Genomic DNA, 23,450 nt, shown 5'->3' with positions numbered 1-23,450 from the left:
TGAGTAACGTTGTAGGCGATAGAAACCTCAGGCATGCCATGCTGCAGAGCCAGAAAAGCCCAGAGCAGGAAGCAACGGGTAGATGGCGTAATCCAGGCACCGCACTGTCAGAAGTAGCAGCCTGAAGCAGCAGCCTGAAGCTGGCAGACACCTGAGTAGGAGCGAAGGGGAGCAGCGCATTAGAGATCAAATTGGGATGTGAACCATCAGCCCTTTTAATTCTCCTTCCAATCTAATTTCACAAAGGATACAGCCCTTTCTCAAACCCTATATCTGGTGCTACTCATTTTGAACTAAAGGCTAGAAGGAAAATCAAAAGTGATTAACGACACTCTTGGTGTATCAATTATTTCAAGTAACATTGTAAAACTCTCAAAAATCATTTGAACCTGCATGCGACCATACCGCAGAACACATTTAAGAGGAGTGTTGAGTTGGGGAAGGAGGCATGGAGTCAAGTCAAGCAGCAATGAGATGTCCCCACTCCCCAAAGCATTAGGAGTTTGCTTAAAGCACCTTGACACCGTCCAATGGAAGCTCGTGGCTGGTTGGAAAGCTTCTGCCGCGGATTCTGAATCCCCTTTAGAGTAGGGAGCGGGATGATTTCAAACCTGAGATGATGGAGGCACAGAGAGAATGCTGCCTTACAAACCAGAAAGTCCTGGGGGAAATATTTTCTTCTGACAATGAAGGAGACCGTTTTCTGCTTCTGAAGTGGCTTGCTTGTGATTCAGACAGAGCATTTTTATATTTCTTCGGCGTAACAAAAGTAATTTAGAGTCTAAATTTAAATGTGCACGATTCCAGAGGGCAGGGAGTTGATTTATATACTTATCACATTGTGGCTAATCATGTATTTGAAGAACAAGAGGAAATTACACTAAGTAAAGAGGGCAAATATGTAAAGGCCAGAGTGTCTTCAGAAATCAATTACTAGACTCTGGTTAAAAGTCACACGCATGATAACTGACAGGAGAGGTTTACGTTCAGATCTGTAGAGAAAACATGACCTTCACCTTCTAAGTTAATGAAAGAACACTTCGCGTTGCCCTGAGGAAAAACAACAATCCTCTAGCTCACAGAAAAGTGAGCTATTTAACTATATCAACTATAGACACGTGCTTGTAGTTTTCATCAGCTGTGATTTCTCATTCTGAGGATGTTTTCAGGAAGAGAGCCTGACCTTAGGATGCGGTAGTAGGATATTTGCCTTAGAAGAGTCAGCCTGGGGGCGCCTGGGTGGCTCAGTCGGTTGAGCGTCCGACTTCAGCTCAGGTCACGATCTCGCAGTCCGTGAGTTCGAGCCCCGCGTCAGGCTCTGGGCTGATGGCTCAGAGCCTGGAGCCTGCTTCCGATTCTGTGTCTCCCTCTCTCTCTGCCCCTCCCCCGTTCATGCTCTGTCTCTCTCTGTCTCAAAAATAAATAAATGTTAAAAAAAAAAAAAAGTGTTAGAAGAGTCAGCCTGTAACCCTTAAAAATCTTGCAAGTGCGTTACAATTTCTGGAGGAGAACAGACGCTATGGTATTTGTCTTTGCTATTTCTGCTCTGAGACAATGGGAATTTGAGCAAAGTCGATATCCCAGATGACACCGGAGAAAGAGAAAGGCAGAAGGGAGACCCAGCGAGAGAATGATTAAGTGAAGCAGGTGTGTATGGTGGAGGCAGAATGTTGGAGGTAGGACAGAAAGTAGAAAGGAACATTTGTAAGATTAGTCATCTTTATATAGTATGGGGAGTAAAGACAGAAGACAATGTGTCCAGAGAGAGATAGACAAGGTCAAGGCCTTAAGAAACAAAGGCTATTTAGAAGTTTATTTTAGAAGCTGCACACAAGATAATGATAAGGGGGTTATGCTAAAGGCATGTTTGTATGAATGAGGGATTTAGCGGTAAGCTATAGATACATTTGGCTATAACTCAAAAAAATGATTAAGGATAAGAAAAGAAAGTTATGACTTTCCCCTCCTGCTTCAATAATAATTGAGAAGATTCACATTTGCTGTTCTGGAATGAAGACATGGCAAAAAGTTCAGACTGAGCTTGGTAATAACAGGAAAAGATTGGGGTGTGTGTGTGTGTGTGTGTGTGAGAGAGAGAGAGAGAGACGCTCTAGGAGGCTTCCACTTAAAACCAGCCTGCCAACATGTTTATATATGTGATCAACTTCTTTAAATTCTTATCAAGGGGATTAAAAAGATAAATTTTAAAAATACACAATGCTTTATAATTGACTTGGGAACATCAGATGCAGATCATATAGAAGACAAATTTTAGTCAAGGAACACAAGAGAAACTTTTAGAGGTTATCAGCTTCCAGTAAGCCAATAAAATGATAAATGAATAGAAAGACCATAAACTTTCTCTTAAATACCAAGAAAAGCTGAGGCACACACAATTTATGACAGTCTCGTTGTGAAGATTGTTATAATGTAATCAGAGACCCTAACCACATTAGATGTTTCAGTATTTTAAACTATAGAAACAACAAAAAACAGCAAGGAGGATTCAGTACATTTGATTTACCACCTGCTTGAAGCATGGATACAGATTATTAACAGGTATGATAAAGAGTAATATTTACTGAGCATTGTTCAGGTACACAGTAATGTTGGATGCTTTATCTCATATAAGTCTTCTGACAATGCAAGGAAGTGAGACATTGTTATTTTCATTCTACAGAGGAGAAAACAGATTTAAAAGGGTTGGGAAATGTATCCTATTCAGTTTCATTCACCCCATGTTCATAGTACCTAGTCTAATGCTTGGCAAATAAAGATATTTAGTAACTATGTACTGAACAAATGAATGAATGAATGAACAGAGTAATGATGCCTACATTCACAGCTTGGACTGCCTAATGTCAAATCTTTAAAACCTCTTTATTGCTTGTAACTAACAGGACTGTGACACACAGTTTGAAATGAGAGTTTCATAATATTAATACTTGAAGCACCCACCAAGACAAATAAGTTACATCCTTTCTTGGACACTTGGATGACTAATCCAATGGGATATCTACCAAACCAATCCTAACACCTATGGAGAAAATAGGTGTTTAGCCCCTCCTTCATTTTCCAAACCAAAAATTAGTGCCTACATTCAAGATAGGCTTAAAAAATGACTAGGGGGGAAGCATAATAACAAAGTGCCTGCAAAACCCCATCCTTACAAATAAATTAAACCCCAAAGTATTCAACAATCAGGGAGTCATCACAGTCTTTTTCAAAAGCGGTGGCGAAGTGGGAGAAAAAGAAACCGTGCTTATAGGAGTCAGGAGTGAGGACCCTTCAGAAAAATTTCAAAATATGAACTGAGAAAGAAAAAAATCAGAATTGGTGCAACATAGGTGATGTATGCCATGCTCACCACAGCAAGGAGAAGTCCTGTCCCACGTTCACTTATGTATCTTCTTCAATTAAGCAGTCAAATTGTCTCCACTTGGTGTACCATGAGCGCACGATAATTTTACGAGGAGCCGAACACGGTATATGCATGCAAAGTGGAGGTGGAGTCAAACACACTTGGCAGGAGACTTCACCGCTGCTCCTTGCTGGTGTCCTCTGTCCGTGATCCCCCAGGAGACAGACATCCAGCCTGGAACTCGGCGCTAAGAGAAATTGCCCGTAGTTCCCCTGGTTCAATCGTCGTTTCCTGGGTCTGATTACATCTTGCCTTGTAAAAATGTTTCAGTCAAGTGGTAAGTACAGGGAGGGGACTTCATTTCTGGCAATGAAGTAGGCTACCCATCGTCACCATCTGTCCCTGGTAAGACAAATAAAAACCCTGAATAAAATAAAAAAATCGATTTTGGCTTAAATATTTTCATTAAAGTGTATCATGCGTGGAGAAAAAGTCTAGTAAGTATATAGTTAATTAGCCTAAGGGAACACATGTGGATAATAAACACCCATATCAACATAAGTAACCCCACTTGCATTTCCAAAGCCAGGCTGTGCTCCCTCTGAGCCACAAACCCTCTCTTCTTCCCTCAAGTAGACTTTAAAACCATAGATTACTTTTGCCCATTGGGAATCATGCAATGTTTATTGTTTTCAGATCTAGCTTCTTTCACTCGACTGTGAGATTCATCCATATTATTCATGTGCAGTAGTTCATTCATTTTCATTGGGGTGTAGTATTCCATTGTGTGAATATAGAACCTAAAGGTAGAATTGACTTACTGAATTGTGGAAGGATATTTCTCTGCAGCGTTTAGATATTACAGACTATACTTCTATGAAAACTATTGTATATATTTCCCCCCATATGTACCGTTGAGTATATGCCTAGTAAGGGAATTTCTGGTTTACAGAGAATGCATGTGATCACCTTTATAGATATCATTATGCATAAAATTCATCTTATTAAACAGCCTTGATGAATTGGCAAGAAAGTAAGGAATAGTTGGGTAACAGAGTCCTTCTTATTTCCTTCCTACTTACCTTCTTCCCTTCCTTCCTTTCTTCTATCTATCCTTTCTTAATAATTCAGCCTCAGAACCATTAGGTAGGGCATTTGGGTGAGGAGAGGGCAGTGGTAGCATCCCTGTGTGGGCTGTAGGAATCCCAAAGAAGTGAGGACAGCTTCATGGGAGAGTGAGAGTTAAGTCTGGGGGGTTGGGAGGGGTGGGAGCAGACCAGAGAGGGCTGTTGAGGGATGAGAAAGGTGTCCAGATTGGAGGAAAGTGGCCAGCCTGGTAGCAGCGGTGAGTGGACATGGGGATAGCTACGTAGGCAAGAACGGCGTTCTAGGGATATCCCAGCCTGAGAGGAGTGACAAGAGTGGCCAAATGGAGGATGGTGTGGCAATGGAAGATTGGTTACATATTATTATTAATCTAACAAATAAATCTATTCAGAATAAAGGGACCCAGGTTTTGAACTGTTGGACAAAAGACTTATAAATATGACAGGGGACATTCTAGAATGAACTCTGTGGTGTTGGACTGGAGTTGGAGATATCAGTTAAATTCATCATTTTCAATATGTAGAAATATAGAAATGTAGATGTGGATGTAAGTGTGCATGTGTGTGTGTGTAAACATACATATATCCCCTAGGTTTGGCCACTGTGAATATGGATAGTTTTACTCCTTCCTTTTCAATCTGGTTGCCTTTTATTTCTTTCTTGCCTAGTTTCTCTGGCTAGGTCCTCCAATACAAAGTTGAATAGAAATGGTGGTGAGAATGGACATTTTAATTTTGTTCTTGATGTTAGGGGCAAAGCATTCTGTCTTCCACCACTAATTATGATGTTAATTGAGAGGTTTTTGAAGATGTTATCAGGTTGAGAAAATTCCTATTTCTTGTTTGTTAAGTGTTTTTATCATGAAACTGTATTGGATTTTGCTAAATGGTTTTTCTGCATCTATTGAGATGATTGTGTATTTTTTGGGTGCTTCACTCATTTTCTGTTTTTTTTTTAATTTTATTTAAATTTTTTATTTATTTTTTTAGAGAGAGAGACAGAGCATGAGTGGGGGAGGGGCAGAGAGAGAGGGAGACACAGAATCCAAAGCAGGCTCCAAGCTCCGAGCTATCAGCACAGAGCCCAACATGGGGCTCAGACTCACAAACCACGAGATCATGACCTGAGCTGAAGTTGGACACTTAACCAGCTGAGCCACCCAGGTGCCCCTATTCATTTTTTAAATAAAGTCCCCATTTTCAGTCTCTTTTCTCTCCATGACTTACTTTCAGTATTTTTTGCTGTGATTTCTTCAAGTTCACTAATCTTTTCTTTTATAGTCTAAGCTTTCATTAATTCCATCTCACCTACTCGTCATCTCAGACACTGTATTATTACTTTGTCTCTCCTGGTACTTGTTTTCTCTTGGTATCAGAACAAATTACTACAGATTTGGCATTTTAAACAACACTCATTTATCACCTCAAACTTCCATTGGTCAGAAGTCCTGGCACCCCCTGATTCAGGGATTCTAAACTTTGCCTCTCTCAGCAATTTCTTACTTGACACATCTCCAAAGGCAAGGGAATTAAAAGCAAAAATGAACTATTGGGATCTTATGAAGATAAAAATCTTCTGCACTGTAAAGGAAACAACCAACAAAACTAAAAGGCAACCAACAGAATGGGAAAAGATATTTGCAAATAACATATCGGACAAAGGGCTAGTATCCAAAATCTATAAAGAATTCACCAAACTCCACACCCTAAAAACAAATAATCCAGTGAAGAAATGGGCAGAAAACATGAATGTGACACTCCTCTAAAGAAGACATCCGGATGGCCAACAGGCACATGAAAAGATGCTCAATGTCGTTCCTCATCAGGGAAATACAAATCAAAACCACACTGAGATATCACCTCACGCCAGTCAGAGTGGCTAAAATGAACAAATCAGGAGACTATAGATGCTGGAGAGGACGTGGAGAAACGGGAACCCTCTTGCACTGTTGGTGGGAATGCAAACTGGTGCAGCCGCTCTGGAAAACAGTGTGGAGGTTCCTCAAAAAATTAAAAACAGGTCCACCCTATGACCCAGCAATAGCACTGCTAGGAATTTACCCAAAGAATATGGGAGTGCTGATGCAGAGGGGCACATGTACCCCAGTGTTTACAGGAGCACTTTCAACAATAGCCAAATTATGGAAAGAGCCTAAATGTCCATCAACTGACGAATGGACACAAAAATTGTGGTTTGTATATACATTGGAATACTACCTGGCAATGAGAAAGAATGAAATCTGGCCTTTTGTAGCAACATGGATGGAACTGGAGAGTGGTATGCTAGGTGAAATAAGTCATACAGAGAAAGACAGATACCATGTTTTTTCACCCTTATGCGGATGCTGGGAAACTTAAGACCATGGGGCAGGGGAAGGAAAAAAAAAAAAAAGAGGGAGGGAGCCAAACCATAAGAGTCTCTTAAAAACTGAGAATAAACTGAGGGTTGATGGGGGGTTGGAGGGAGGGGGAGGTGGGTGATGGGCATTGAGAAGGGCACCTGTTGGGATGAGCATTGGGTATTGTATGATAACCAATTTGACAATAAATTTCATATTAAAATAATAAACTTTGCATCTCACACGTTGAACTCCAGGTGTTGGCAGGGATGCCTTCCTCTGCGGAGTCCCTGGGGAGGAATACACTTCCAAGCTCAGTCAGGACACAGCAGAATTTACTTCTGTGCAGCTGTAGGTTAACGTTCCTATTTCCTTTCTGGCGATTGGCCAGGGTCATTCTCAGCTTCTGGAGGGCACTTGCATTTCCTGTCCCAGGTATTCTCTATGTTTAAAGCCAGCACTGGGGCACCCATGGGGGGCTCAGCCAGTTAAGCGTCTGACTTTGGTTCGGGTCATGATGTCCTGGTTTGAGCCCTGCATCGGGCTCTCCACTCTCGGGGAGCAGTGCACTTCAGATCCTCTGTCTCCCTCCCTCTCTCTCTCTCCCCCTCCCCCTCCCTCCCTCTCTCAAAAGTAAACATAGAAGAAAAATTTTAAAAGCCAGCACCACTGGTTTAAATTCTTGCCGTACTTTCAATCTCTCTAAACATTCTCTTCTGATGAGTCTCTTTTCTGCCTTCAGCCTGAGGAAATTCTTTCAGATGTTTCTTTTCCTGACCTCAGGTATTTTCCTCACGGGCCTCTGTTGATCCTTACCCACTTAAAGACTGGAGGGGACCCTCCATGCATCTTCAGAGCTTTCTTTCTCTGCAGCTTTCCTCCTTCTCTGGTTCTCTTCGCACAGAACGCTAACCACCAAAGGCCCCCCTGGACTCCTGGCAACGAACGTGTAGTTAACTTAGACAAGGTGATGCTATTGTGTTGAGTAAGGGAAGTTAACCAGCACGATCTTAAATAGTTGATTTATATTGAGTTTGAAATGAAATATTTAAATTTTTATAAAGAATTCACTGTCACCAACGATTATATCCTTGAAGATCAGTTTGAGAAATACTGATCTAGATGAAGAAATAAAAAATCATTATTTCAGGACTGTTATGGGTTGAATTGTGTTCCTGTAACAAAAGATATGTTGGTACCCTAGCCCCCAGTACCTCATAATGTGGCCTTGTTTCGAGATGGGGCCTTTAAGGAGGTAATTAAATTAAAATGAGATCATTATAGTGGGTGGGCCCTAATCCAGAATGACAGGTGACCTTATAATAAAAAGGAAATACGGACAGGCACACAGGGAGAATGCTATGTGGAGGTTAAAGTTGCATTGACATAGTGCCATATCAAAGATCGCCAGCAACCAGGGGCAGCTGGGTGAGAGAGCCATGGGACAGGCATAGGGCATTGTCCCTCACAGCTTTAAGGGGAAGTGTGATTTCAGAATGAACTGACACGATAAATTTCTGTTTAAGCCACTCAGTTTGAAGACAAAATAAACAAACTGAACATCCAACATGTTTCTAGTTTGATACCTATAAGGATGTCAATTTTCTATACTCAATAATTTTAACACAATTATAATTAAAACTCCAATAGGCATTATTTTTTGGAACTCATGAAAATGATTTAGGTCTTAACTGAAAAGAATTAAAGCATTAGAGAAATCAAGAGTTTGGGGAAAGATAATAAATGAGGATGGGGGGCTTGCTGTATTATAGATTAAAACATTTTGAAGTTTTAGTGATTTAAACATGGTCCAAATGTAGGATTTGTTCACTTCTTACTGCGAGGAACAGAAAATTAGTTCAAACCAGCTTAAGCAGTAATGAAAATGTTAGTGTTTTCTATAAATGAAGAAACGTATGGAAGGCGTCTGATGACAGTGTAGTCTAGATGTTCATGATGGTATTAGGAACATAGCTCCATTTCTCTGTGCTTCTTCCCTCTGCCTTCCCCTTCTGTCAGCATCATTCTTGGACTGCCTTCTCTTACAGTAGCAAAATGTCTGTCTGAACCGTGAGAGCTCAGTGCTTGTCATTCGGATGCAAGGGGATTCATAGCCAAGGGGATATATCATATCAAGTCCCATAACTATCCAATAAGAGTCCCAAGCTTCCTTCTGATGGACCATCTTTAGTCAACTACCTACCCCTGTAACAATCACAAAGTCAAGAACATGGTTACTTCATTGCTGACCATCTTTGAACTATATAGAAAGGCTCTTCTTACACAAGAATAATTGAAACTAGAACAAAAGGACACTTGAAATAGTAAGGAAGACACACAGTTGGGTAGAATTCACCAGTACAACTACTTTTTAAGGAATAATTTTTATAACAAATCCAATGACTTCAGTAAATTTAGGGCTACTTAATTTTTTAACCATTTTGTCAGTATGGTATTGTGTTTTTCAGGGATCTGTCCATTTCATTTTAGAAAAACTAAAGTGTCAAGTTTATTGTCAGATAGTTGTTGATAGTACATAACGTCCTGTGGTATCTACAGTATCCAGAGTGATATCCTTTCTTTCATTCCTGATATTAATAAATCATGCTTTTCTCTTCCCCTTTTTTCATGCTTAAACAGTGTTGCTACGGATTTATCAACCTTTTTTTTTTTTTTTTATCCCCTTCAAAGAACCAATTTTGGCCTCATTAATCTTTTTTTTTTTTTAATATTATTGATTTCAGCTCACATCTTTCTTCTACTTACTTTGGGTTTAATTTCTTATTTCTATTCTAATTTCTAAATATAGAAACCTGCACAATTGATTTTAAATCTTATAAATACACAGGCATTTAAGCTATAAATGTGCCTCTACTTATTGCTTTAGCTACATCCATAAATTTTGCTATGTTCAATTTTACTTCATTCTTTTTGAAATATTTCCAACTTAACTCTTACAAGAATTTTTGTTTCAACTGGCAAAATGGCAGACAGGCCTAACAATAATGACAAATGTGCAAAAGTGGAAAAGTCCTTATAATCATGGTCCCTATTCTCTAGTTCCTAATCAGCTTTTAGCCTTTTGATTTTTATATCAGGGTTGGAAGAAACAGGGTCATCATTCCCATCTGCTCACCTTCCTTCCAACTTATGACCTTTAACAAAGGACTTGCTGATTCCTTTTTCCTTAGTGGTCCCTTTATCCAGTATTACAGCCAAAAATGAAATTCAAAGCAAGTGGTCAATAATTGACTGCTTTTTGATCTTGGACCTGGATGGACTCAGGTTCCCTGGAAACCTAATATTACTTACCCTTTTAGTACTTTCTCAGAGAAACAACCGGAATCCTATAAACAGACATGAAATGAGAGGTGCCTGGGTGGCTCAGTTTGTTGAGTGTCCGACTTCGGCTCAGGTCATGATCTCATGGTGTGTGAGTTAGAGCCCCACATCAGGCTCTGTGCTGTCACAACAGCTCAGAGCCTGGAGCCTGCTTCAGCTTCTGTGTCTCCCTCTCTCCCTTCCCCTCCTCCACTTACACTCTGTCTCAAAAACTAAACATTAAATAAATAATTAAAAAATCATGAGATAATAAACAAAAAATCTAAATATTCTCTTTTACAAGCACAGAGAATAAAGTAGAAACAACTAAACTATCAGAATTACAGAGAAAATGCACCATTCTAGATTGCTCAATGAGGCAACTATTCAGAAGTTAAGGCACTGAATTGTACAATTATGAATACACTGAATTGATAAAAATTTCCCTTAGTCTTAGGAAAACTTTAGGTTTAGGAGTGGTTATCTCTTGCAAAAATCTCATTTTGTTACATTGCGCAAGTTAATAATGTCAAGTCCCTTGCTTTGAATCGTGTTATTCAATTCTTAATCTTTGCATAAACTTTGATCCTCAGAATTCTGCCATTAGTATCAGAAAAAGTAATCAAGCCTTAGCCATATTAAATGAATTCATCAATGCAAGTTAATTTATCAAATATATATGGCTGGTAAATTCTAGAGCTGGGGCTCAAATCCAGATCACCTGACTCTCAGGTTCGTGCTCTAACACATCACACTGAAGGCCAACACATCATGTCCTTGTCAAATAGTCATATGACCTTAGGGGCTTCAAGATCATTAATGCAACGTTCCCTTAAACTGTAGTCAGTGAACCACTTATCGCAAGTACTGTGTATTAGTGAAGACTGGATACTGATTCGAGATACAGACTCCCTGGCCTTATCAGACCTTCCAAATCAGAATATTTGGGGGCATGGCTGAGGAATCTGAAATACTTAGCAATTCCCAGATGATTTATGCTCCTATACTGAGAAAATCTTTCCTAGGAAGACTGAAAAATTGCCATATAGTCTCTACTTAAATACTTCTCAGGGGAGTAACCCCTCCCCAGTTTGCCCAAATCACTGTTGGGCAGAAGTATCAAAAGGCCATCCAATGGAGTGCCTGGGTGGCTCAGTTAGGCGTCCGACTTTTCATTTCGGCTCAGGTCATGACCTCACAGTTTGTGAGATCGAGCCCCGCGTTGGGCTGTGTGCTAACAGTGCAGAGCCTGCTTGGGATTCTCCCTCCCTCCCTCCCTCCCTCTCTCTCTCTCTCTCTCTCTCTCTCTCTCTCTCTCTCTCTCTCTGTCTCTCTCTCTGTCTCTCAAAGAAAAACTTTTTTTAAAAGGCCATTGGAAAGAAATACCTCTATATATTACTTCTGAAAAGTGGTCATTAACTTTTGGGAACAAAAAAGGTTTCTTTTTCGTCTCACATCTTAAAGACTTGTATTTTTCAGATTTGATGAGCAGACCATCTATGCTTTCATTCAATAATTAACCGAACCATTCTCCTTGTCGGAGAACGTGAAAGTAACGTAAATGTTAAGAAAATTTTGTTCTTTTTCTGTGACCCGTTAGCATGAGGCCATGTTTAACCACGCCTCGAAGCTACTTTTTCCTTGTCTTTCCTTTTCGATTATTAAATATTTCAAGTGTCCAAGAATCAAACGAAAACTTACATGGTGGACACTTGTATCAGACTCAAACCTCATGCGCATGTTCAGATTTCTTTCATGCTACTTGCTTCTGGGGTCTCCAGCCTTTGGTTCTGCCTCAGCCTCCTGCACCAGAAAACATTTTTGGGCCCTCACAGTTGTGCTTTCTCCTTGGTCAAAGGCTGACCAACCTCTTGCTCTTGACACCTTGGGCCCTCCCGCGCTCGAGCTAAGCGGCCCCACTTCCTACCTGCCAGCTTCGATCCACCTGCCCACTCCAGTGCATGGGTCTGATATTCAGGGTGGGGTCTTACAGGCCAGAGGATCCAGTCCGGCAGGTGGAAGGGTACTTGATACACCTCGAGGCGAATTCTGACCGATGGGAAACAAGAGATGAGGAGAAATGACAGATTCACTCCCTGCCCTATCTCCTTCCCTTGGACTATTGTAACATACAATTTGTTTTCACAGAATGTCATGGGAGGTCCTAGCGTGACAACCGGACACACCTGTGTGGTACCTTTTTCTCTTCCTTGCTTGGGATGGGGCACAGCCATTGCCTGCATGCATTAGTTTGCATTGCTACACACCCTTCCCTGACTCACCCTTGTTGCTTGGCTCTCCTGATAAAGCATAATCACCTCCATCCTTGCTGCAGGCTGCATTCTGGAGAACCCAGGCTACGACAATACCATGTAGTCACTAGCCAGCATAAATAATGTCGTTCCTTTCCTGACATTATGCCTAGTATAGAATATAAATTATTTTTTGTGTGTAGCATTCTTCCACAGCTCATTCTAAACTTAGCCTTCATGACATTTTATATGCAGGCAGTCATTTCATGATTTATACTCTTCAAACAAAATGATAAAGAGTTTCTAGCAGTTTATCTCACTGGTGAAAAACTGCTTAAATAATTTTTTCTCTTCTGTATATATAAAAATAAAGAATAAAATGACAATCATCTGGCTATGAATTTTTATTAATTTATAATATAATATCTTGCCTAGGCTTCTGCTCTATTCATCTTTATTTTATGTGGGAGGAAGGCCCTTAGCTTGGTCCTAATATAAAAAGCTAAATAGATCTCTCCAATTTCTCTTTCTGCAAGTAAAGAATAGGACATCTTAAGATCATCCATTACTTTTCTTCGTGACATTATATCTTCCTATATTTCTGAATTTGCATATAAAATATTAGGTCTACCTAATGTTAACACGATTTTGGAAATTAGGTTGAAAACTGCAGGTAATTCAAATTACATGTACAATAACTTCCAGGTCTGGTGATCTTTTGAAAAAAGTTATTAACGCTAGTGTTTCTACTTGTGTGTTAATATAGTATTGTTCGTGTTAGAAGCATTACACTTTATAATAGTATTAGCCAGGTCTATACAAATTATTTCTCTACAGACAAAAATTGAAAGGCCCATTTAGCCACACTTAATGCAAAGGGAGGACACATAGATCACACTTACAAATTTCTTGAAAAATAAATTTTATGATGTGTGGTAGGAATTGGAACACTGTGGGTGTGTGGGAGATGGTGGACAAGACAGGGAAATCCGTTGCTCCTTTGCCGTTAAAACACTTTTGCCATTAAAACACTGTTGACGTGCTAACACGTACGATTCTTTGATTCCCTAAAACTTTCCTCAACTGAGGACATCCAAAATGTTTAAGAAAATGAATCCAAATTATTTTTTAAAAAATTTTTAATGTTTCTCTTTATTTTGGACAGAGAGAGGGACAGAGCGTGAGTGGGGGAGGGGCAGAGAGAGAGGGAGACGCAGAATCTGAAGCAGGCTCCAGGCTCTGAGCTGTCAGCGCAGAGCCCGACTTGGGGCTCAAACTCATGGAGTGTGAGATCATGACCTGAGCCGAAATCACATGCTTAACCAACTGAGCCACCCAGGTGCCCATGAATCCAAAGTATTTTAATCATGATGAATATTACAACCGGGTCCAGATCTTTTAGCCACAATTAAGTAACTTATGGACCATTAGGAAAACCAAGGAAACATTCAGTAGAACTCCATCAAGAAGTGAGGTAGACACTGAAATAAAATATCGAGGTGAATGAAACTTCACCTCCTGTCTTGGATTAAAATTGATGCTGTTTCTTTTTTTCAGAAATAGTGCATTTTGACACCAGCTCTTCATGTGATAATCACTTCCAGAATTCCCCTTATCAAAGACGCAGAAGGTGAGTACCAGTGACATTTCATCAAAGCTTTTGTAACTACCTGCTTTCCTGTTTCATTTCTGCTGGGTCATAAAGTGCCTGTTACTTTTCAAGCCAATCTGACCACAACAGGAAAAAGTTTAAACAGAAACTTGGCTTTTTAGAGAAAGCACCAGCTCTCCCACTGAACCGGGCACTTCTGCAAAGGCATTTAACTTGCCTAGATTGCTCATCCGAAACATGATTGCTCAAATCCTTTCCAGCGCAAACGTTCTAGAAGGCCTTGAATGTCATACATACAAAGAGAATAGTGCTTCTACTGCTCACTACACTGAGTTGTGACATTATAAATACTCTGCCATTTGGGGAACATGGAACTTTAAGGACTCACTCAGCTGTTTAGCACTCATACTAGCTACACAGTTGAATACTAGCAGTCTAGATGATATGATGGGTTCTGACCTTGTCCTATTAAGAAATGTGTTGGGGCGCCTGGGTGGCTCAGTCTGTTTGGCATCTGACTCTTGATTTTGGCTCAGGTCATGATCTCAGGGTTTGTGAGTTTGAGCCCGGAATTGGGTTCTGTGCTGACATTGTGGGGCCTGCTTGGGATTTAATCTCTCTCTCTCTCTCTCTGTGCCCCTCCCCTGCACATGCACACTCTTTCTCACACTCTCAAAATAAACTTAAAAAAGAGAAATGCGTAATCAGGGGCAGGGTGGCTCAGTTCGTTAAGCACCCGACTCTATTCCAGCTCAGGTCGTCATCTCACAGTTCATGAGACTGAGCTTCACGTTGGGTTCCGTGCTAACAGCACAGAGCCTGCTTGGGATTCTCTCTCTCCCTCTTCCCTGCTCTCTTTCAAAATAAATATTAAAAATGTGTTACATTTATGGCTATTAAAAAACCCAGGTGCCATCCGTGCACTTGTACCAATGTGAGATGATATTTTCCAGGTTTTGTCACAGGTATTTCAGAATGTTAAGATAGAAACATCACCAGTAAGGTGATAGGGAGGTCATCCTCTTCACCATAAAATATTTATAAAATAATTTGGAGAATGTCTAACCAAATGTATCCATGTCAAGTTTACATGAATTCCATGCTTGGTAAATGTACTAAACACATTTGTTTAAAGTTCTCCTTTACTGTGTCCAGAGTAAACGAGACACTGGCCACACTGATGGCCACCTAAAGCCCTTTTTAGCAATGGGGAGGGAGGCCATATTGGTATATTCACCCAGAAAATTGGAGTTTAAGAAAACAGGAACACTTCCCCAGTAAAGCAACATAGTGAAAAAAAAAAAAATCATTTTCACAGCTATGCCTTTGCAATGGCAAAGAATGTAATTTTCATTACAATATGACTTTTAAATAAGGTTTTGAGGAACTAAGAACTGCCTCTTCTATGTGAGAAAAATGACGATCAGTCCAAGGACTAAGTACCATTTAGTGCATCTGGAAATCTTCAACCATGATTCTAAATGTATTTAATGGAGTAGGATCAAGAGAGATTTCTGGGAAGAGAGAGACAGAGAGAGAGAGGGGAAATAAGAATGGCAGAAAAATGTCTGTGTTAAAACAAATATGCAAACATTATTTTGTGAATGTTTGAATGATTGTCTAATACAAAATCTCGAAAGGGATGACATTTCTTGAGTTTGAGTCAATCAGTTCAGAGTTTAATCAGAGAAGTGGTGAGCCACGTTGTTTGAGATTCATGTGACATTTCCTGGGAGAATTAATAATGCTGTTACATAAAAGCCCCTCTTCTCTTGAGGACTCGAGAAGGGAATAGAGAGGTGATCTCCTCTAAGTGTCAGCCACAATAAGGCTGGGCAGTGGGTGGCTTTCTAAAGTGACTGGCTTTGCTCCCTTACTCTTCCTCCAATGCCAATGCCCATGCCCAAAGTCCAAGGGTGGAGGAAGCTCTTTTTCCAGAATTCAGCCTTTTTCTGTTTCTCTGTGAGCACTGTCACCTTCCCAGGCACTAAAGCCGGGAGTGATCAATTAGGAGAGTCAACAAGTCTGCAAAATCCAGGCCAGGAGATGACTAGGGATTTGTTCTCTCACCTCTCACCTGGACTGTTGTTTCACATCAAATCTGACTTTGCTTTATTCATGAAGACCCAAATCTATCAGATTTTATGTCCTGGAGAAATATGTATTCCTTTTCACTGTATGCTTCCTCTGCAGTTTTGTGGCAAAGGGGAACATACTTTTTAATGTTTTATGGAGCTGATCTATTTTATTCAGACACCTCAGAACATAAGATCACCTCCCTGGGCAGGCTTGGGAATGCCCATGGTGTGGTCGAATTGACTCTATTCCTTCTCCCAAATAAAAATGATCCCAAAAGACAAATGCAAACTCTAGGTACCATAGCTCTCATGTTATGTCAACAAGTTGAAAAACGACAGGTGATACCCAGCCCAGGGCTTGGAACACGGCGAATGTTCGATTAGTGTCTGAGTATCTAATAACACCACTTGCTAGTGTACCAGTTCTCTTTCATATGAAGGCAAAAAATGAATCCGTACTATTACAGGGGGAAAAAACTGCCCTGAGCAAGGAAGAACCTTCTGGAATGAAAGCTGTATAAAAATTAAATGATTTGGGAGACAGTGATCCTTCTGTCATTGGTGGTTTTAACGAACTCCTGATGTCCCCGAGTCAGGGAAAGGGCAGAGGTGAGGCTAGGTGGTTCAAACTGCCTGCTGACTCTGAGTTTCCGTCATCATAAAGGCAGCAAGCTTGCTGGGCCACAAGGAAATCTGAAGGCATTAAAGGCCATAGGGCAGGGTTTGCATTGCCCCAGACCCCTCTCAAGTTAACAGCTCAAGGTTTTATAATGCCTCCCAACTATACATGAAATGGAGAAAGAAGAGAGTGAGAAAGTTAGTTAAATAGTTTAATCAGAGCAGTTTTCCAATTCTAAAATTAACAAGCAGACTTGTAATAAAAGAGCTCCAATGTTTGCAAAATGATCTTGCTTCCATTCTGAATCTGTCTTTTTATTTGTAAAGATAAGCATTACATTTAAAAGGACTCAAAATGGAGTGACTGGTAATTATCACCCGTGGTTTTTGATGCATCTGATGAACTCCCTGAATGGATATTGCTTCAGCTTTGATATTAAAAAAATGGCCGGACAAGAAGTCCTTAATCAGCAACTGATCACAGGTGGCCAAAAGAAAGAGAAAAACCCAAAACTACTGTCAAGTTCATAACGTATCACATTGTTGGTGGATGACACTGGCTCCAAATATACAATTAAGCCCACGACACTTTATTACTATGAGTAGAATTATCATGAAAGGTCTCTCACGTTCATCAACTTGCTTCTGGAGGTTTTCTTTGTTCTTTTTAAACTTGCATAATAAACATGCAATGAATTATTTCTTTTGAAAGTGTATTTTTTTTTTTTGCAGTCTTTGTGTTTTCATACAAAGATTTCATAAAGTCGCAGTGTTGCACCAGAGCATTACCAAAATAAGAGCACGATCACATGGGGAGGGTAAATGTAAATTTAGTGAATGAGAAGAGCCTCCTCTCGTCCTGAGACAGGCCACCCGTCTTTTTTTTTTAAAAAGGTGCACGCAAACTGCTTTTCTTACCCTCCCCCACCAGAGAAAAGAATAAAGGGAAAAAAAAAAAAACCACAAAATCAATCTGAGAAAAAAAAGATCGACATGAAGAAAATAAAGATGTTTTTTTTCATGCACACATCTTCTGCATAGCTCAACCCACATATAGTAAGGCACTATTTCCCTTCGTAAGTGGTGTCCACGGCAATCTCTTAAGTGCTACAGTGCTCTGTGACCATTAGAGAGTTCCTCTCAGGATGGTGAAATAAAGGGGCCGGATGAGTGTGGCTGTCACGCGTCTCTGTGACTGTCCCATAGCTCAAGGGGACTTCCAGGAGTCTCAGAAGGAAATCGGTCCATTTGCGTTATGACTGAGAGTGTCCGAAATGGTGTCCTTTCCAGAGTTCCTATGTTGTCTGTGTATGAATTTAGAATATTCTTCAGTCTTTATTCTCAAAGAAAATACACAAGGTGGGGGGGGAAAAGCACAGTCGGGTCTTCAGAAACAGAGTTCACTGCTCCCAGAAAGCATATAATGCTGGCAATTCACAAATTCAGCAGGATGTCTCCAAGAGAGCAGAGAGAAAGAGAGACAGAGTCAGACACAGAGAGACCGAAACAAAGAGTGAATGTGTATGTTTTGGTTTTCAGAGGTGACCGGAGTCTGAGTTTAATTTAGCTGGTCTTCATACTGTTTCCGGAAACAATCCCCTGCTGGGAAGAATTCCCAGCATCTTTCTTGATACATCTTCCAGACATAAGATTCCTGTAAACGTAAAGGAAGTGTATTAACATCATGTCTTTCCCCAGGATCTGTGCATTACCACAAAATACAAGATACAAACACACATTTGTTGCATATATATATCACATACCCATGTAACTGTGTAAGTGCACATAATTACATGATTCGAAAAGCCCAAATTCATCTAGAGAGTGCCTAGCTATACCAGACCTCATATATTTCTATTAATAATCCATCTTCATCTGGACCATAATACAATGATGATTAAAAACACTATTTGTGGCATATGATTTTATGGGTTCTCTTAAGGAAATATTATTAATTGTATCCTTCAAATTCAAACTGCTAACAATCGGAGGTGAATATTTGTGGAGGGAGAATTTCAAATACTTAACGAGAACCGTAGATATTTCATACACAATTATTTTTAATTGATCCTAATATTGTGGGCTGGAACTCATCTGAAACCATCTGCTATCTGATTAAGCAATCAAGGACATTATACTTATCAGAACACAAAGCCCTGCATTTTCAGCTAATTAAAAGCTTACATTTTTTATGTGAACTTACGATTTTACTTTCTCGACAAAAGCAATCTTTGCACGCTCGTCTGGGATAACAGGAATTTTTTGTTAAGATACTATATCTGAAAGTAATCCCAACTCTTCAGGTTTAATGCACACATTTTCCCCACCATGTCCATATTCTCTGTCACTTCTTTCAGAAGACGGTGTATGGTCACTGTTTACCTACCTGTCCCGTGTGCTCTGTTTCATCTTTGTTTATGAGATACATCAGAAAAAACCTACAGATACAGAGAGACGAATCAGAAATGGGTTGTATGGAAATGTCAGCGTTCACAGATACTTCTGATCTGGCTACGGGCTAACTGCACACTGTTGGCAGAGCGGAGAAATGTTATCAAAACTGCAAGGCAAAAGACGCCACGGGAACCAAAAGCTTAACCATTTTTAAAAAGTACGTTTTCAAAGTAGCTACAATGTGGGCGTGTGCAGATCAAGTTATACCTCTCGGGAGCTGCTGTACATCAGGTTTCGTGTCAGATCGCACTTAGCCACTCATGGGGCAGGAATCACAATCCCCATTTAGAAAAGCAGGGATTAAAAAGTTCAAATAACTTGCCTAATGTCCCACAGTTGTGAATGCTGAAGCCTGCTTTTTTTCTTTTCTTTTTGCTACAGTGCTACTCTGCCTCTCTTCTGTTTGATAGCAAAATTGGGTTAGAAACCAAGAATAATTTTTTAGCAAACTGCAGCTAGGGCTAGTCCTACAGCAACAGCCAGATTTCTATGTATTAAAAAAAATGCAACTTTGAATCATGTTAGAACACAGTGCCTAAAGAGGATAATTGGGCCTAAAGAGATCTGTATGTCCTCAGAAAATGAAGATGGAGATTCCTGAGTCCCTAGGAGGCATCTGGAGTCTGCCTTCTTGAAATGGGAAACACGGCCAAGGCTCTCTGAGAGGCTGAGCATGTATTTCGCTTATCATTTTGCACCTTTCCATTTCGTGTTCTAGAAGGTATCATTCACATGAAGGGCTGCAAGTTCTTTTCTTATCACATACCCGTCTGATACCACACCGCATACCAGGTACACATACCTCCTGAGGACAAGGGGACCGCTAGCTGTGGGTCTTTCTCTCAAAGAGATAGACGAAGCCTGAGTTCAACAGTATAAAGAAAGGAAGCTATGTCTCTTCTGCTTCTCAAGCTTGCTAACGGGGGGGCACTGGCGGGTATAAGGAGGGGCTGGAGAGTCTGAGTCAGGCACACTCACAGGTAATTGGCCAGGTTGTGTTCCTGTAAAGTGTGGGTTTCAAAGCCATGTGGCACTGTGTCGAAGTAATCGTTGCCTATCCCACAGATGAAACATTTGGTCTAGAAGACAAAGGGAAATATTTACATGTCAGATTTCAGAAAGCAAAACAAAGGAACACACAACTCGCCACTTAGGGGGCAGCTGCTATGCTTACTCGATGTTTGTAGAAGATCACGACAGAAGGCTGTGCCAAGCACACGAACGCTAATTTAACTGTTGCCACAACTATATCTGGCTGGAGGTTTAAATGACATAGGTACCAGCAACAAGTTCACATGTAGGAAGAAGCGTACAGGATCACGATGGCCGAAAAGCACTGTCTTTTCCTTATTTCCTCCAGCTTAAGTGAGAGTGCCCAGACTTAGCCATCAGTCTTGTTCATGACATTAACTCGAGTTATGTAGACGGGACTCAGTGTGCCCTCGGCTGAAACTACCAGCTTGGTACCTACTGGAACAAAGTCTGATGACCCAGGGGAGGGGGGAAAGGTCCAGATTACTCCCATCTGGGGAGAGCCAAATCAAATATCAAGCTGTGGGGTGTTCGATCAATGACTGAGAGAGGGTCCGCCACGGGCCAGGCACTGAGCTAAAGTGCAGAATTAACCAATGAACAGTCATCATCAGAACTTTCTGCTCCAGGAATGAGGCGCCTGCTCTTTGTGCCCCTCGCCTGTTCTAACCAGATCTCTCAGAGCAGCACCTGCTTAGGGCCGTGGTGTGCAGGACCAGCACACAAAAGCTAAGGAGAAGCAGGCCTCCCGTTTCATTATGAGAATTTCACATGTATCAACTCAAGCAAATGTGATAGTTATTGCCCTCGTGTGGCTCCAGATGCTCATCGTGCTTGCAAATTAGCAACTGTTTAATGCCATCGGAGGCATGTTTATGATGCCTTAGATTCTAGGGCCTGGACTCAAGACGATTAAGGTAATTTATTCAGTTCCCTCTGCCTTATTGATCAACAACTGTGGACAGCAGGAAGGCCACATTCAGAAAGGCAACAGGTCTTTATACCATTTGATGTCTTGACTAACGGGCTTATGCTTCGCGGCTTCACCCACGAACCTGCCCCTCCTGTTACTTATCGCTGTGACTCTGGAAACCTGGGTAGCGTCCCCGCTTGCTCCAAACACCTCACCTCTGCATCTGGACAATCACCCGCTGCTTGTCATGCCAACTCCTACGTACTGCTTGAATCCATCTGGTTCCTACATCTTCGGTGGACGGCTTTCGCAAGAGCTTCATCATCTCCTGCCTAAAACATGCTCCCAGCCCACCTCCCTGCCCCTGATCTTGTTAGTTGCTGATGCACTGCCAAACCCCATCACCTTACTTAAAACCCATTTCTGATTTTCCACAGGCTGTACGTTACACTATACATCTCTCCAATGAGTTATTATAAAGGGTTCAACACACCGCTCTGCAATTTCCTGTTTACTTATTTGTCAGTGAATCCATCATTCTGAATGGGTGGTTCTCCTCAGGGAGCAGGAGACATTACTGTTTGCACGCCCCCGGCGTCCGCCATGTTTCCTGCCTACCACACGATATGCGTTGCCCGGATGGAAAACGGGCCGAGGAAGTCACACATCGCTCATGCCCTTTTCCTACTTTCTCCCACGGCCGTGATTCTTTGATAAAGACAGTAGGAAAAATGAATGCCCACAACAACAACAACACAGCTGAGTCAGACGCGGCAAGACTCACCTCCATGTCTTCTTTGACTTGCTCCTGTTGGTCTCTTAGCTCTCCAAAAGCATCAATAATTAAACCTGGTGTTAAATAAAAACACACTCGAATCTTTATCAACCAGAGAATAATAATGAAGCTCACAGCCCCGTGGCTAGTCCTCCCAAGGAAACAGAAAATGTACAGCCAGGTTGGGAGAAGTCGTGAGTGAGCACACACTTGATACTCCTCCTAGGGCAGCAGCGTTATCTCTTGGGGGGCAGAAGCACAGCGGGTACTGTGCTTACCCCGTCCCCGAGAAGGGGGTTTCAAAACAAAGTGACAGGGCAGGAAAAACCGCTCGTTAACGTGGCACATGCACCTGGTATGTTAGCCGACACGTCGTTCCAAGAAAGAACAATAGAGATTTCTGGTGGCAAAGCGCAGGAAAGTCTACTGATAACATTTTCAGGTACCGATTTGGAAATCAGACGTTACCATGAACTGAGGAATCTGCCTCCACTCATTCTCGTTACGCGTTCCTCACAAGTAAACTTGCCGGCCTGTTATTAACTGTGTCAGCCAGGAGCTAACTGCACCGCGTTGTTTCCTCTCAGCTCGTTTCCCTCCTGTGACTTACTGGCTGCACATCTTTTTCCGAGTGTTTTATGAGTTTGCTCTCTTATAAAATATGTTGTTGTTACACTCAGTAAAGACAAAAGGATGGATTATGAATCTTGTCGACTTGTTCATGTACTTTACTGGAAACAAAAAGTACCGTTTTGTGCCTGCAGAGCTTAGAGGATAATAACACATTTATAGACATTTAATTCAAGCCAGGATAAACGTATGAACAGAAAAAGGTAGCAAGAGTGATTTTTCTGAGGGAGAAGAACACCACATTCCAAGTTTCCTTAGGGTAAAGGGAAGAACTGGTAAGTTAATATGGCTCTCTGGTTTTTATTTATTTTTTTTTTAAGTTTAACTTATTTATTTTTGAGAGAGACAGAGACAGCATTAGTGGGGGAGGAGCAGAGAGAGACAGAGAGAGAGAGACAGGGAATATCCCAAGCAGGCTCTGTGCTGTCAGCCCAGAGCCCAATAGAGCTCAAACTCAGGAAACCATGAGACCATGACCTGAGCCAAAACCAAGGGTTGGACACTCAGCCGACTGTGCCACCCAGGCACCCTGATGGCTTCTCTGGTTTCAACTGAGGGCTCTGGGTCCAGAAACTTGGGTTTGGATTCCAGCCCTGACACTTCTTGACTGTGCACTTTGGCCAAGTTACTTAGACGTATTATGGCTCAGTTTCTTCAAATGTAAATAAAACCACTATTTTCACAGGGTGCATGAAGGTAAAATGAGTTAATAACATGTGCCAGGCACATAGCAGGTACTCAACGATAGCCTTAGGATTCTTTATGAGGCATCAGATACTGTGCTGAGTACTCACATGTACATCACTTCTTTTTTTAAAAAAAAATTAAAACAATTTTTTTAATGTTTATTTAAAAAAAAAATTTAATGTTTCATTTTTGAGACAGAGAGAGACAGAGGGGAGGGTCAGAGAGAGAGGGAGACACAGAATCTGAAGCAGGCTCCAGGCTCTGAGCCGTCA

At 41.1% G+C, this 23,450-nt stretch overlaps 1 protein-coding gene and 1 long non-coding RNA gene across 5 annotated transcripts in view; one reads left to right on the top strand and one right to left on the bottom strand.

The window, feature by feature from the left end:
- LOC144613149 (uncharacterized) overlaps positions 1-23,450 on the top strand; it is a 40,536-nt gene that overhangs the window by 12,949 nt on the left and 4,137 nt on the right. Inside the window, exon 3 of the long non-coding RNA XR_013550436.2 lies at positions 13,937-14,009. This is a non-coding gene — a long non-coding RNA (uncharacterized LOC144613149). The remainder of the gene's footprint in view (positions 1-13,936; positions 14,010-23,450) is intronic.
- RYR2 (ryanodine receptor 2) overlaps positions 16,879-23,450 on the bottom strand; it is a 755,762-nt gene continuing 749,190 nt past the window's right edge. For all 4 annotated transcript variants that reach the window (XM_081790553.1, XM_081790554.1, XM_081790555.1 and 1 more), the window contains 4 exons: positions 21,871-21,935; positions 20,120-20,220; positions 19,074-19,125; positions 16,879-18,341 (listed from right to left, as the gene is read on the bottom strand). In XM_081790553.1, coding sequence (XP_081646679.1) covers positions 18,246-18,341; positions 19,074-19,125; positions 20,120-20,220; positions 21,871-21,935 — 314 coding nt within the window. In that variant the 3' untranslated portion in view covers positions 16,879-18,245. The remainder of the gene's footprint in view (positions 18,342-19,073; positions 19,126-20,119; positions 20,221-21,870; positions 21,936-23,450) is intronic.

Source organism: Panthera onca, chromosome D2 (genome assembly GCF_046562875.1).
Source record: "Panthera onca isolate mPanOnc1 chromosome D2, mPanOnc1 haplotype 2, whole genome shotgun sequence".
NCBI lineage: Eukaryota > Metazoa > Chordata > Mammalia > Carnivora > Felidae > Panthera > Panthera onca.
The sequence above is the reverse complement of the archived record's forward strand: the minus strand, read 5'-3'. Positions and strand labels throughout refer to the sequence as shown.